The sequence below is a fragment of the Electrophorus electricus genome, chromosome 3 (assembly GCF_013358815.1).
Source record: "Electrophorus electricus isolate fEleEle1 chromosome 3, fEleEle1.pri, whole genome shotgun sequence".
NCBI lineage: Eukaryota > Metazoa > Chordata > Actinopteri > Gymnotiformes > Gymnotidae > Electrophorus > Electrophorus electricus.
The window spans coordinates 22,038,608-22,052,356 of NC_049537.1; the positions used below are offsets into that span (position 1 = coordinate 22,038,608).

Here is a 13,749-nt window from a genome sequence, read left to right on the forward strand (position 1 = left end):
AGCTAATTAGTGACCTGAGCCTCTTTGGGGCCAGGCTGTAAATGATAGCCTTCAGCTTGCCTTAATCGTACCGAACCCCCAAATTACACCACTTCCCCTGTAATTGCCCTGTGGGTGCTTTTTTGTGCCCCCCCACCCCCACCCCTGACTCTGGCTTTTTGCGAACCGTGCCCAGCTGGGAAGCCTGCCGCCACAGCGCCAGACTGAGCTGGGCGGAGCCAGCCACGCGCCGCTGCTCCGCGCAGGGCTTTGATTAATGCAGCCTGGCCGCACGCCAGACGGACCTGCCCCCTCCCCTTTACCCCCCCCCCAATCTCCAGCTGCCCAGCTGGATGGGGCACGCTGGGGCGGGCGTCACCGCTCTCGAGCCTTGCGGAAGCTCTGCATACGGCAGGACAAGCGGCTGTAGCTTCCCGCTGGTGCTGTGTCTGACCCCCAACGCCCGCCAAAAGCACCGCAGCACCAGGTAGCGCCCCAGACCCGTCACTTGAGAGACCACTCTGCACCCCTTTCGAGTCCCTGCTTCTTCTTTGCTCCCTTGCCCGTTTTGTTCCTACGAGCCAGTGGCAACAAAAAGCGCCCAGGTCCCGGTGCTAACCCAGGCCTCAGACCCAACTCTTCCCCACTCTAGCCCCATTACCTCCCTATGTGGCAGGGCTGGAAGTGTAGCTTATGAAGCGTGGTAGCTTGGGGTGCTCTCCAAGGACATGGCCCGGGGCAGCATGCCTCTCCATGGGAAGCTGGCCCCTCGCCCAGCCCCCAGTTGGGGTGTGTGTGTGTGTGTGTGTGTGTGTGTGTGTGTGTGTGTGTGTGTGTGTGTGTGTGTGTGTGTGTGTGTGTGTGTGTGTGTGTGTGTGTGTGTGTGTGTGTGTGTGTGTGTGTGTGTGTGTGTGTGTGTGTGTGTGTATGTATGTATGTATGTATGTGTGAACACGAGCCCGGCAAGGCTGCGCTCTGGAGCCGGCGCATGTGGCTTTCATTCTTGACTCTCCTCCAGCGCCCACCGTTTCTCCCTGTGGTCGGCCCCGCTCCGAGAGGGAGCAGCCGCCCCTGCCCCGCCTCCGCCCCAGCCAGTCCGCTCCAGGGGCAGCCAGGAGACGCAGCTCCCACACAACTCTTCCCGTCAGGGACAGGTCCAGAAAGGCTCGCGTTCTGCTCACGCGCAGGGCACCGTTTCCTCGCCGTCGCATCCCTTCTCTGACTGGTGCGTTTGCTCTCTCCATAGCCAATGAGGAAGGAACCTGAAGTTGTAACTGTGACGCTGAAGAAGCACAATGGCATGGGACTCAGCATTGTGGCCGCCAAGGTAAGCGCACGTCGCTAACTAGCCGACTAGCGGAATCTGGGTCAGAAGGCCCGTCCATACGTTTTACAAGCTGGAACTGGCGTTGTTGTGAAAACTCCCATGGCGAAGAATCCACAGGTAAGCTGTCCAACATCTGGTGCTCGCAAAGAATATTCTGGAATCGAGACAACCAAGTTAAAGTGCCTCCCGACATTTTCCCATTTTTTCTTGGGCATAGAAGTAGAGTCTGGCAGGGCAAGCTTGCAGGAGTGATGTCAGGGTGGCGTGACAGCCCGGCAGGGTTCTCCCTCTTCCGCAGACGTTCTACAAACGTGAGGGTGTGTTTGAAAGGCACGCTTTGTTTGAGTTTGTGACAAGCGCCTCTGTTTGGATGGCACACATTCAAATCGGGAATTCAAAGCTGAGCCATAGGCAAATTGCCATCACTGGTGATGTGTGTGGGTGGGGCTGCAGTGATTCCACTCTGCACGCTGCTACACGGGGAGAGAGAGTTGTTGGCCTCTGTATCCTGCTTTTCCTCTGCCTTCATCATGTTGATTCTGGTGTATTTGGGAAGTGATGACTGAAATGCTTAGTTACCAGCTCTTACTCACCTGTGGATGGATGTATTACTAATCACAAATTTTAAGTTACTTATAAACTTTTAGCAGTGCATGTAGCATTCTCCATTTTTCATTTTCATTGTTTGTTAGCTTGAAATTGTTGGCCAAAGAAATGTTTTTGAATGCAGCGTTTGGCACTTTGCACACCCTGCTCTGCTGTGTGCTGTGGCAGCTGCTCACGCCTGTTTGCTGTCGTCTTTCAGCAGTAAGCGTGCATGAGCAGCCCCCCCCCCCCCCCCAGACGCGCTGGCCTCCTGAGGAGAGAGGAGCTTGGAGGGCCCAGTGAGAAGCTGTTCGCTCTCCAAACAAACCCCCTCCCTCTCTCTCTCTCTCTCTCCACACACGCACACGCACACACACACACACACTTTATTTAAGGGAAGGCCGCATTGTCCCGTTTCTCAGTTCTCTCTTTTAACATTTTTATATCTTATATTTTCTCTGTGTGTGTGTGTGTGTAGCAGTGAGAGGGAGAGAGGTGGAGGAAGGTGGGAGGGAAGGTGGGCGGAGCACGGAGCAAAGGGGGAGAGCAAAGGCAGCCAGACTGAGAGGGAGGATCCAGCCAGAGGAGAGCGGTGATAGGTGTGCCCCGGTGTGTACAGAGCGCACACACACACACACACACACACACACACACACACACACACACACACACACACACACACAAAAACACACGTATATACAGAAGGTTGGGAGCAACTCAGAGTTTAAACTCGAGCTGCAGGCCGCGGCTCGTCACTTGTGCCCCGTGTGGCGCCCTTGCGCAACACTCTGGCGTGGTGCTGTCCCTCTGCACCCGCCGCGGTAACGTGTAGAGGCTGCAGTTCCACGCTGCCCCGGGCAGCGTAGATCTGCACCCGGGAACGCGAGTGCTGGGCTCCGTCCTGGCTTCCAGCTCCGGCTCTTCCAGGAACGCAACACCATGTGGTTCTCTGTGGTCGGGAGGAAAGCCCCGTCGGTAAGGCACCATTTGGGTTGTGCGCGCGCGCGTGTGTGTGTGTGTGTGCGCGCGCGCGTGTGTGTGTGTGTGTGTGTTAAGTGAGAGTATATAAAGTACCTCTGGCAGATGTTTGTGTGCTGCTGGGCTGGGAGGAAATGGTAGCACAGACTTCTATTCATTCCAACAGCCTGGCTTGAGTTTGTTTTAAAAATTTGTCTGAGCGTGTTCCTCTCCAGGTGTCTGGCGCCTTATTGCTCCCAGCTTCTGCTCCCAACGTTACCATAGCTCTCTCTTGTGTTCCTTATCATAAGATTACTTATTCATACTAAACGTGCATGCTTGTGTATATTTAATGTTATCGGGTGCATGGGATTAATGATTTCAGTGGAGTGTTTTCCATGGCTTTCTACGCATGTGAATTCCCATCTCAGTCACACTGCCCATACGGTAAAGGAAGGTCATGTATTAGCAGGAATGCTGTGCAGTTGTGCAGTGGCTCAGGCTGTTGAAAACTGCAGGTGTGTGTGTGGGTGTGTGTGGGTGTGTGTGAGAGAGAGAGAGAGAGAGAGAGATGATGAATACAGCAGAATAATGGTGAGGAACTGGCTCAAGAAGGGGGAAATCCTGAGAGCTCCCACTCCTCTCAGGAGTGCCTGGACGTGTGTGCGGCGGCATGCCACACTTCTCTATTCGTCCTGCCAGAGTGTCTCTGTGGAGATGTCTCTTTTTTTGTTTGTGGTTTTTTTTTTTGGTAGTTTTTGGTCGGTTTGTTTGTCCAGAGCTTCCTGCAGCTTCCTCCTCCATGGTCTCCTCGGGCCCCTGTCCCCTGTGTCTCGCACTAACAATGGGAGGATATGGCCTCACTGCAGAAATCTGGACTTCCTGAAGACCTCAGGGGTGGGAAGGAGAGAGAGAGACGACCCTGCGTCGACCCCGACCTGTTTGCAGGCCTTATGGAGAAGTCTTGGGGCGCTGCCGACTGGATTGTAGGAACGTAGCACCATAGTGGACATTTGTTTTTAAGATGATGCATTACCAGGGAAACCCGACCAAATTTGCATCTGGAACTGGTTTGAAACCATCAGCTAGCATTTATAAGGGCACACGATGTATCTATTTCATATTTGATCCCGCATTCCTGAAAAAAAGATTAATAGTCATATTTAAATTATTTGGTGTTCTGCTTTTTAATGCCTGGCTTACTTATGAATATATGAATATAAACATGAGCACTCAAGACATTGTAGGCCTGGTAACGACACTCGACACACTTTCCCGCTCATTGTTCTCGTTGTCCAAATATTAACACATAGACCACAGCAATTTGTTTTAAAGGAAACTCCTACGGTCAGCCGTCCATGCCGCACACTCAGACGAGCATGAACCCAAGCACGCCCTGTTTAGTCTCGCCCAAGCCAAGCAGCTCACAGGCTCCAGGTCACTAGAGCCACTCCATTGTGGTGACCCCCACCCTCTCCCGGCTGCTAGCAGCTCATTACCAAAAGCCTCTTTTCTTTAGTGATTACATTTCGCACCAGGCATCAGCAGGGCGCACAGACAACCCCGGCAAGCTGTCTGTCCTCAATTCTCGGGGCATTCGAGAAGACGTGTGGGCAGCCAAACAGAGGGGTTTACCGACAACTGGCACAGCTATGGCCTGAAGTGGTCGGTGGTCGTATTTCAGCGGATCGCCTCTGTAAATTGCTGCTGTAAATTTCTAATGGAAGCCACGGGTCTGGGGCGTGCCTGCTGCGTGTGGAAAGCAGCCCCTCTGTGAAGACAGAGCTGCGAGGGGAACATCAGTTTCCTGCAGAAGCAGGATGCAGAGTCCCTTCCGCAGACAGGAAGCACCGGACCGGAGTCTCGCCTGTGCGAATCCCACGCGTTTACCTCACCTAGTGGGATGATCATGGAGCAGCCATCCATTTTCCTTGGTGGAGTGTGCTGCGTGTCATGCAGAAACCTCATGGGCGCCCATCAGGCTCCAACAGACGGGAGATGAGTCCCGTGGACAAGCCCCGCCCCAGCTGCTGAGGCCTGGACCATATGGTTATGAAACCAGTCTCTAATTAAGGCCGAGGTCTGCTTGCCCATGCACACTGTTTGCTGACCAGTACTGCTGACCTACTGAAACGTTTGTATACTTGCTTCGGAGGGAAAAAAGTTTAAATTAGCCCTTGAGGGCTGTTGGTAACGATAATAAATTGTGTTGCGTCTGAAATTCGCTCCAACTTGGCCCCATTCTGGCAGTTAAATGCTGTGTTTATAGAAATTTAAGAGTCTCCACACGTCTGCAGACGCGTGCAAGCGCACGCACGCGCAAACATGCGGACACTTGGACCTGCTGCAGCATGTGCTAGCAGAGTGCACTCTATAATTGTCTCCTTTGTGCTCTATATGTGTAGCTCCAGACAGTCTGTTAGTAATCATGAGTGTGAAGTTCCACGTTCTCTCTCTCTCACACTCACACACTTACACACACACACACACACACACACACACTGTGAACTGGTTAGATGTGGTTTCACTTCATCTCATGCAATGTCTGCTGTTCAGCTGATGAGTTGGTAATCAGCAGAAATAAGCCCATCCACAATGACTGCTCTGCACACGCCCACATGCGCTGAGTGCTACAGAGGGCCGTGGACAGAGCTCAGCCCAGCACGCGTGCTCCTGCGTAACCCCAGAGGAAAGCCCCACACAGCTTTACAGACACCAGAGGAGATTGAGTTGAATGTTTCATGAGCACTGATGCAGCGCAGACTTCAATAAAAGCACTCCTGTTTAAATATAGCGGGCTCTTGCTGTGATTTGCAGCTCTGACATGAAGCCGTGTTCAAAGGAGAAGATTGGGCCGCTTCCAAGGCAGTCATAAACGTCCATACTCACCATCTTGGTAAGCAGCAGTGAGCCTCCGTGATCCTCACCTCCTGTTCCTTTGAAAAACAAAGGCAGGGAATTTTCTTGGTATTGTGCAGCTGGCTTTTCCAGACCCTAGCCGGCTTTCCTGCTGTTTGCTGGATTCTGGGTGAGAGGTGCCGAGTTCTGAACAGGGCTGGGCCGGGGCACGCCTGGGAGAGCCAAGGTTCCATGGAAACCAGCCCTGCCTCTGCACTCGGTTTCTCACACTGTGATTTTTCTCTTTAATGCAGAGAAACCCGTTTGAAATTCAATCTGCACATGTTGGAGGTTTCAGGGATGACGGTTGCCCTATCACCTGGGGCAAAAAAAACGCAACCTCATGACAGCAATGCTAAAAACCCCTTGCCTGGTCAGACTGTGTGACATTCAGTAACAGGGCAGTTTTGACCTTTTGCGGGAGATGGAGAGATTTTGCGGGAAATTTGTTGAACAGCCTCTTTGTAACCAATTATTTTGTTACATCTCACAAAGCCAAGCATGATTTGCTTACAATGTAGAAATGTTTTGTTTGAGATGTTTTGCATGTAGGTGTTATGTCTTTTTTTTTTTTTTTTTATGGTGTTACCCTAGAAAGGTGAACAGTATCAGATTGCTAATCTGATTTTAAAACCAAAAAAAATCTATTTTTGGACAGTGGGAATTCTCTTTGGGATAATGAGCTTATAGTTGATAATGAGTCTACTTGTCTGACCACACAGTTTGGCATACCCTGCTCTGTTGGTGTGTCCCTGGTTGAACTCTGCTGAACTTTTATTGTGTATCTCAGAGCTGGAGAGCAGGTGTGGGTGTCTGCCTGCTGGCAAATTAATGGCACAAAAGGGTCAGTGTCTGGTTCCTGACCTAGTACTATAACATCTCCGTGCCGGTGGCAGGCTTGTTTTGGTCTTCTGGCGTGTCAGGTGAACTCGGGCTCTGATTCCTGCCTTGTTTGTCTGTAGGCCTCTCTGTTCTGGATAACAGGAAGCCTGGGGGTGGGGGGTGTTTCTGGATGGGACCTGGGTTTATGTCACTGTGTCCACTGTCCTCGGGGTGTTCGGTGCTCCCATGGGACGTCTGGAATTTCCGCCACCCCAGCAACAAACATGCCCCCCTCTGAGGAGGAGCCAGTGACACAACACATGTAAACTATAGCAGTTGATGTGGTTTGATTTCGCATCCCAACGGAGACCGGCGTAGCGGTGGGTTCTTTTATTATACTTGCGTTTCTAATGTTTGTTTCTGCTTGCTGCTATCTTTCTCCACACGAGAGTCCCAAGTAGGAGGTGGTTATTTGCTTTAATATTTGATATTGTTTATGCATCAAAGATCAGAGAAATGTATTATTTTCAAATCCAACCTATAAACCAGTCAGTAACAGTGAGATGTGTGTTCATTGTAGTCTTTCCACTGATTGGTAGTAGATGAGGTTTTTTTTTTTTTTAGTACAGAGCTAAAATGTTCCAGTCCAGCAGGGATTTGTGTTATTGTATTCATTGCTTTTTATGCACGTGGTTTTTCCACTCTTGATTTAATTCATCCATCCCTAAATCAGTGTGTTGCGATGAAACGTTTTAGAATTAAATGGAGTAGATTTCCTCTGGTCTCATAGCCAAGCCGGAGGCTGGCATAGTTGTCCAGTATCAAAGCCTTCCAGGCTAACTCTTCACCCTAGCCCACATATTCATGTGTGGCTTTTTATACATGTGGTTAGGTCATGGATGTTTTGGCTGTGGGATGTGTATGGGATTCCTATGAAGATTTTAAGTGAAGTGTGTTGTGGTGTGACACATATTCCAGTAATAGTTGAGTACTCTGGGTGGGCAGATATGTGGGCGCTATTACTGAGAGGAGTTGCGTATGTTTCCCAGGCGGATTCTGTTACTGAGCCCACAGCCTGCTTCCCCGAACGAACCGTGGTCCTTCGCCACCTCACTAGCCTCTCTCGCCAATACTTTGGTCAACCACGCCCGTCTCTGCTATCGGCGGAGACCCTCGGCCGTCCCCTCATCTGTACTGAGATGGTTTGCTGCAGCTTGCTCTTTCAGACAGTGAACAGCAGTCTAATTAAATTATAATCCATCCACCCCTGGTGGCAACTCCAGCCCTGAGCCTAGGGGCAGCTAACCCATTGACTAACCAGTGAGGCAGGACTGTGCTCCACAGGTGCGTTTGGAGCACCTCCAGACAGAGACTATCCCCTGCATTTAACCTCTTTTTTCCCCCATGCTTTCTCCCCCCAGCATGCTTAACATCCTTTCTGGGGGAGAAGTTGAGGGAGTGTCTCTACCTGCCCAGGCCTACAGCTGTAGCTGCTGGGAGATTGGGTGAGCGGGTGGAGGTCATGTGGCATCACCAAGGTGTGGGGAGTGTCACAGGCTGCCCCAGAGGCAGGCTGCACTGTTACTATTATACCTTTTTGTTCTGGTGTCATGGAGTATGTTTGTGTACAAGATTCATCTAGCCGACAGACGAGCAGGTTGATCCACTGAGACTGCTCCTCCGCTCACCACACACCTCCGCCGTGTGTGTCCGTCTGTGTAATTGATTCTTTTATTGTCATTACACAGGGTTCAGTGAAATTGAGTAGCAATCCCAAGACTGTTCACAAATGGCAAACAGCAATAGAAATAAGATACAAAATACGATGTCATACAAGGAATAGGAGTAAAAGCATCATCTAAAGTTTAAAGTGGACACCATATTTACATACATATGTTGTGTATGCCTGATAAGTCACACAGGCATAAAGAGAGAGATTTCCCAGTAGACTGACTGAACTGCATCTGTAGATGACCTCCATGGCCCGGCCGCTGTTCTGGGTCCTTGTTTGTTCAGGTGTGTGTTTGTGTGTGCGCGTCCCGCTGGCCAGCCTGCCAGGGTCAGGCTCTCAGCTGGGTTAAGCTAAGTGAAGGAGGACACTCGGTTGCTCTACACGGCCTTCAAAGCTCACTCCTCCCCTGATCCTCCAATGAAAGCCCTGGCAGCAGGGGATTCGAGGGGCCCTCCCGCTGCCTGCAGGACTGCAAAACAAGCCTCGCAGGAAAACGTTTGTAACAGAAGCCAGTTGAAACCACTCTCACGAAGAGCGGGACCCTCTAAAGCACAGTATATTACTGGCATTTGGACAAGATAAAGCTTAGAACGGTCCATTTGAATGGGTAGGTCATAGCATGCCCTGTGTCTCCTCTTTTGAGCTTGGGATGGTGGCGAGTGTCAGAGCTCCATCAGTTATGGGTTGAAACGAGGGGCCGGTCGAGAAATGCTCTCATCTGAGCACAACAAGCATCTCAAAGGGCACTTTTGTTACAATTCTGGATGTGATTTCACATGAGGATGAATATAGCACATACTGAATGAGCCTTGCGGCATGCTGTGACCTCTAAATGACTGACCACACCAGCACCAGGCCCATGGCACAGCAGTGGCCTCTGACCTGAGCTGTAGAGCTGTAATTAAGGTCTTCTCTATGACGCTTCCTTGAGAATGGGCAGTTAGTTACTAGAATACAAAGCTTTGGTTCATCATTCATATACGACTTCAGTAGTACTACTCATGTACGACTTCACCCACAGACCCTTTTACGTGGTCCATCCTCTCTACTGTAGGTGTGCTTTATTCTTCAGTGCTGGGACAGTATAGATCCTGTCCGAACCTCCTTCAAAAATTCCTTGGTTGTTATCCATTTCATCATATTTATTTTTTCTCTGTTTCATCAGGGAGCTGGCCAGGAGAAACTTGGCATTTACATTAAGTCTGTTGTGAAGGGAGGAGCGGCAGACATGGTGAGTGTGGTTTGGAGTGGAGAGTGTGTTTTAGGACATGAATACAAGACATGAGCCCAGCAGCACTGTGTAAGAGTTAGATCTGCCTAGAAGCCAAGCTATTTTACCAGAGACAATAGTAGACATGTCATGTTAAGCAGTGATGCCAGTTTGCTGTTTTACTTGGTGTGCGTGCGCATATAAACATGCATGTGTTCTTTTCAGGATGGGCGCCTGGCTGCAGGGGACCAGTTGCTCAGTGTGGACGGGAGAAGTCTGGTTGGACTCTCCCAGGAAAGGTAATTTAGTAGGCAGGACGCGCATTACAAAACCGTTTGAGTGGGATTTCTGTTTTAAAAGAAGTGGACTGAAAAGTGGCTTTAAAACTTTAGCTTTAATAATAATTTAGTATGTAATATCCTGCTTCTCTAGGGGGATTCAAAGATGTAACAAATAGTGAAATATTTGGCAGGGGGGCAACACTTTCATCTATTTGGAATTCTATTATAGTCAATCGGTTTAGCCGGGAACAAAGGGCTATGTAGTGCCGTGCCTTTCTGTAACCTCTCTGCAGTCATCAGATCCTTTTTCCTGGATTTCCTGGAAACTTTTCCTGTTGTCACTTCAGCATGAGCAACCCTTGGGCTGCATACTGTCCTGCACTATAAATGCCAAACCTTGTCTCTTTGTAATAGCTCGTTTTTTTATTGGTAAAAAGAAAAAAGTTAGCCCTGTAATTAAAAGCAGTCAATGAGTTGAGAAAACATTTAAATTAAGGATTGTCATGGAATCAAAAGCATTTTTACTCCTTTATGGCTGCATTTGAACTGAAAATGAGCATAATTTTGGTGTTGGGAGTCATTCCAAATGTGGTTTGGTCGGTTGCTTTGAAGCATGTCTTAGATTTGGCAATAAGTAAATGCGTTCATGATTGCCAAACAGACAATGTAATTGTGTAATGAGGTTTCTAAAAGGAGCCTTTCTCGGGATTACAGCAGCGAACTCAAAAGTTGTTTTGTTTATCTCAGTTAACGCTTTGTTTCCGTGAGTTTGTTGTTCCACCGCTAAGACCTTCTGGTTTCCACTGCAGGGCGGCGGAGCTGATGACACGAACAGGCTCAGTGGTGACGCTTGAGGTGGCCAAGCAGGGAGCCATTTACCACGGGCTGGCCACACTGCTCAACCAGCCCTCTCCCATGATGCCCCGCGGTAAGAGCGCAACATGGACAGCGACATTCTGATGGGGTTTGACTGCCATTTGAACAGCTAACCTGATTAAAATACATTGGCACATTTATTTATCTGACAGCAGTTAGTCTTTGTCTTGAGAATCTTAACACATGTCTCTGTATTCCCACTCTAATACTGGTGGAACCTTATGGACAGATCTAGGATCAGTTTCAGATCAAGTTTTAGAAAGTATTTGGCATCTCCAGTAACGCCTGCTGCGCGGTTTGTGCCTTCTCTGCTCTCCACAGCATCAGACCGAGGCCGGGCAGACAAGGGCAAAGCCAGGCCGAAGAGCGAGGGATTTGAGCTCTACAACAACTCTGTTCAGAACGGTTCTCCGGAGAGCCCCCAGGGGGCCTGGGACGCCTACCCCGAACCCAAGAGAGAGGACAGGCTGCTGAAGAACCGGGCAGACCACCGCTCCAGCCCCAACGTGGCCAGTGAGTGGCTGTTCCGGCGCGGGTCACGGGCCTCCACTGTGCCGGAGTAGCTGTAGTGACTGTTGCAGGCTGGCTAAGGGGCCGTCTGGGCTGACTGCGCTGTTTCTGCCTTCACTTAGATCAGGCGCAGAGCCCAGGCGGAAAGTCTGTGTACCCAGGACCGCCGGGGAAGATCACCTCCGTCTCCACGGGCAACCTGTGCCCCGATGTGAGTAAAAGCCGTCAGTAGCATATCTCGGCAGGGGAGGCCAGGGCAGACTGTCTGAGCGCCTCACACCCGAGAGTCTGGGCTGCTTTCGCTGCACATAGCAAATCAGTATATCTGTAGCGAAAGGAATGCGCACTAAAGTGGTTGATGCCATTAGTGATATTGAAACTGCAATGCCTTCAAGCCTCATTCCTGTTATCTGCGTTTATTTTTTCATCAAGGCACCATGTTAAATCTCAGCCTGTGTGTGTTGCTGTGAAGTCGCGTTATTGTTAGCCGAAACGAAAGTAACTGAAGTCCGTGTTGTGTGTTCACAGTAATTTATTCTAATCACGCTTCTGCCTCCAGCTGATTAGCTAGTCGGCTAATGCTTTGAGTTTCTCTTTGAACATGAATGAATCACACACACACACCCCCCGCCCACATATATACACACACACACACACACACACACACACACACACACAATCAGCAAACTGAGTTTCTGTGACTGCGGCGGCATCCTGGCTGTTACTAACACTGAATGAAACATTACGAAAAGCTCATCGTTTTGTTTTTGTTTTATGCCGTTTCCTCCATGGCTCACACATGCGGCTCTCGCCGGAACCTCCTCATCAAGGCACAGCTCATCAGCGAGTAACCTCCTGTCTCTACCCAACAGGAGGAGCCATCCCCACCCCGTCCGGAGGCTTACCCAATCCCCACCCAGACATACCCCAGGGAGTACTTTACTTTCCCTGCCTCCAAATCTCAGGACCGGATGGCCCCAGGCCCCGGGCAGGCCTGGCAGGGCCCTGAGCCTGAGCCTCTTCCTCCTATGCCCGAGCACCACCACAACAGCATGGCAATGCAGGTGTGTATCCCTGCGCACGCAGGCGTCTGCATGTTCCCATTCGTTGGGCCTGCTCGAGTTGGGAAGTGTGCTTGGTTCTAGGGCCCCAAAGCTACAGTTGTAAACCTCTGGTTATAACATGTCTGGTTTGTGTGTTTCCTGCAAGCGGGTGGCGCGCTCTCAGGAGGAGCTGTGCGACACGCCTGGCGTCTACCCAGCCGAGCGCCTGCGACAGGAAGACCTGCTGCACCTGCAGCAGCAGCGTGAGGCCGAGTACCAGCGCGCGGCCGGCGGAGAGCCCTGGAACCACCAGGTCTCCTCGTCTGTGGAGTCCAGCACCTCCAGCCAGGAGCACCTCAACTACGCCCCCTCGGCCAAGCCGCAGGGCAACCACAAGAGCGGCCCGGGCCGCTGGAAGACCCCCATCGCGCCCCATTCCGCCCCCGTGGGCGTCTCGCAACCATCACGCAGCGACCTGCCCCCGCCACCCCCGCCCCCGCCCCCCGCACACTATGACTACGACCTGCCGGCTGACCTACCCCTCCCGCCCCCACCCACCTCCGCTCAGCAACAGGCTGCCGCCGCCCTGGCCGACCGCAAGAAGAGGGAGGAGCAGCAGCGCTGGTATGAGAAGGAGAAGGCGAGGCTGGAGGAGGAGCGCGACAGGAAGAGGCGGGAGCAGGAGAGGAAGCTGGGGCAGATCCGCAACCCCGTCGTCCCCGGGCCCGTCCTCCCTAACACCCAGCAAGGCCCCATGGCCCTGCCCCCACAGCACCAGCAAATGCCCCCTCCGCAGCCACCGGTCCCGGTGCCGCTGTCCCAGCCCTACCTTCCGCCGGCCCAGCCGGCCCAGGCCCAGCCCCCACGACCGGAGAAGCTGTCCGCCGCCCCCCGGCCCCCACCCCACGACACGGTGATCCGGGACATGCAGCCGCAGCAGCAGCCACGCACCATCGAGAGACGTGACCTGCAGTACATCACCATCAGCAAGGACGAGCTGTCGGCCAGTGACAGCCTGTCGCCAGACCCCTGGAAGCGCGACGCTCGTGAGAAGCTGGAGAAGCAGCAGCAGCTGCACATCGTGGACCTGCTGGACAAGGAGATCCAGGAGCTGCAGGCCAAGCCGGAGCGCACGGCGGAGGAGAGCGACCGCCTGCGCAAGCTCATGCTGGAGTGGCAGTTCCAGAAGCGGCTGCAGGAGTCCAAGCAGAGTGAGGAGGACGAGGAGGAGGAGGACGACGAAGAGGTCGACACTGTGCTGATTATGCAGAGGCTGGAGGCTGAGAAGAGAGCACGGGTGAGCAGCGGTAGAGTCCGGCAGCTAGCCACCAGACGCCAGAGCAGACAGTAGCAGGCTTCGCCTAAATACCCTAGTGGATATATTGCTAACAGCAGGAGAAAGACAGTGATGTGTGGAATTTTAAGGGTTTTATTTGTGTAAACTTGGGTGCATGACCAAGACAAGTTAGAGAGAGCCTGTATAGTCCTAAACGGAGCAGCACAGAGACGCAACCCGAAGAGGTAGTTCT

General features: G+C 51.8%; 1 protein-coding gene across 16 annotated transcripts in view; it reads left to right on the forward strand.

Annotated features, from left to right (window-relative positions):
• The window catches only part of afdna (afadin, adherens junction formation factor a), a 73,852-nt gene that overhangs the window by 50,309 nt on the left and 9,794 nt on the right, over positions 1–13,749 (forward strand). For all 16 annotated transcript variants that reach the window (XM_035524266.1, XM_035524267.1, XM_035524270.1 and 13 more), the window contains 8 exons: positions 1,226–1,306; positions 9,466–9,531; positions 9,736–9,809; positions 10,601–10,719; positions 10,989–11,180; positions 11,300–11,388; positions 12,050–12,241; positions 12,387–13,517. In XM_035524266.1, the coding sequence (XP_035380159.1) occupies positions 1,226–1,306; positions 9,466–9,531; positions 9,736–9,809; positions 10,601–10,719; positions 10,989–11,180; positions 11,300–11,388; positions 12,050–12,241; positions 12,387–13,517 (1,944 nt within the window). The remainder of the gene's footprint in view (positions 1–1,225; positions 1,307–9,465; positions 9,532–9,735; positions 9,810–10,600; positions 10,720–10,988; positions 11,181–11,299; positions 11,389–12,049; positions 12,242–12,386; positions 13,518–13,749) is intronic.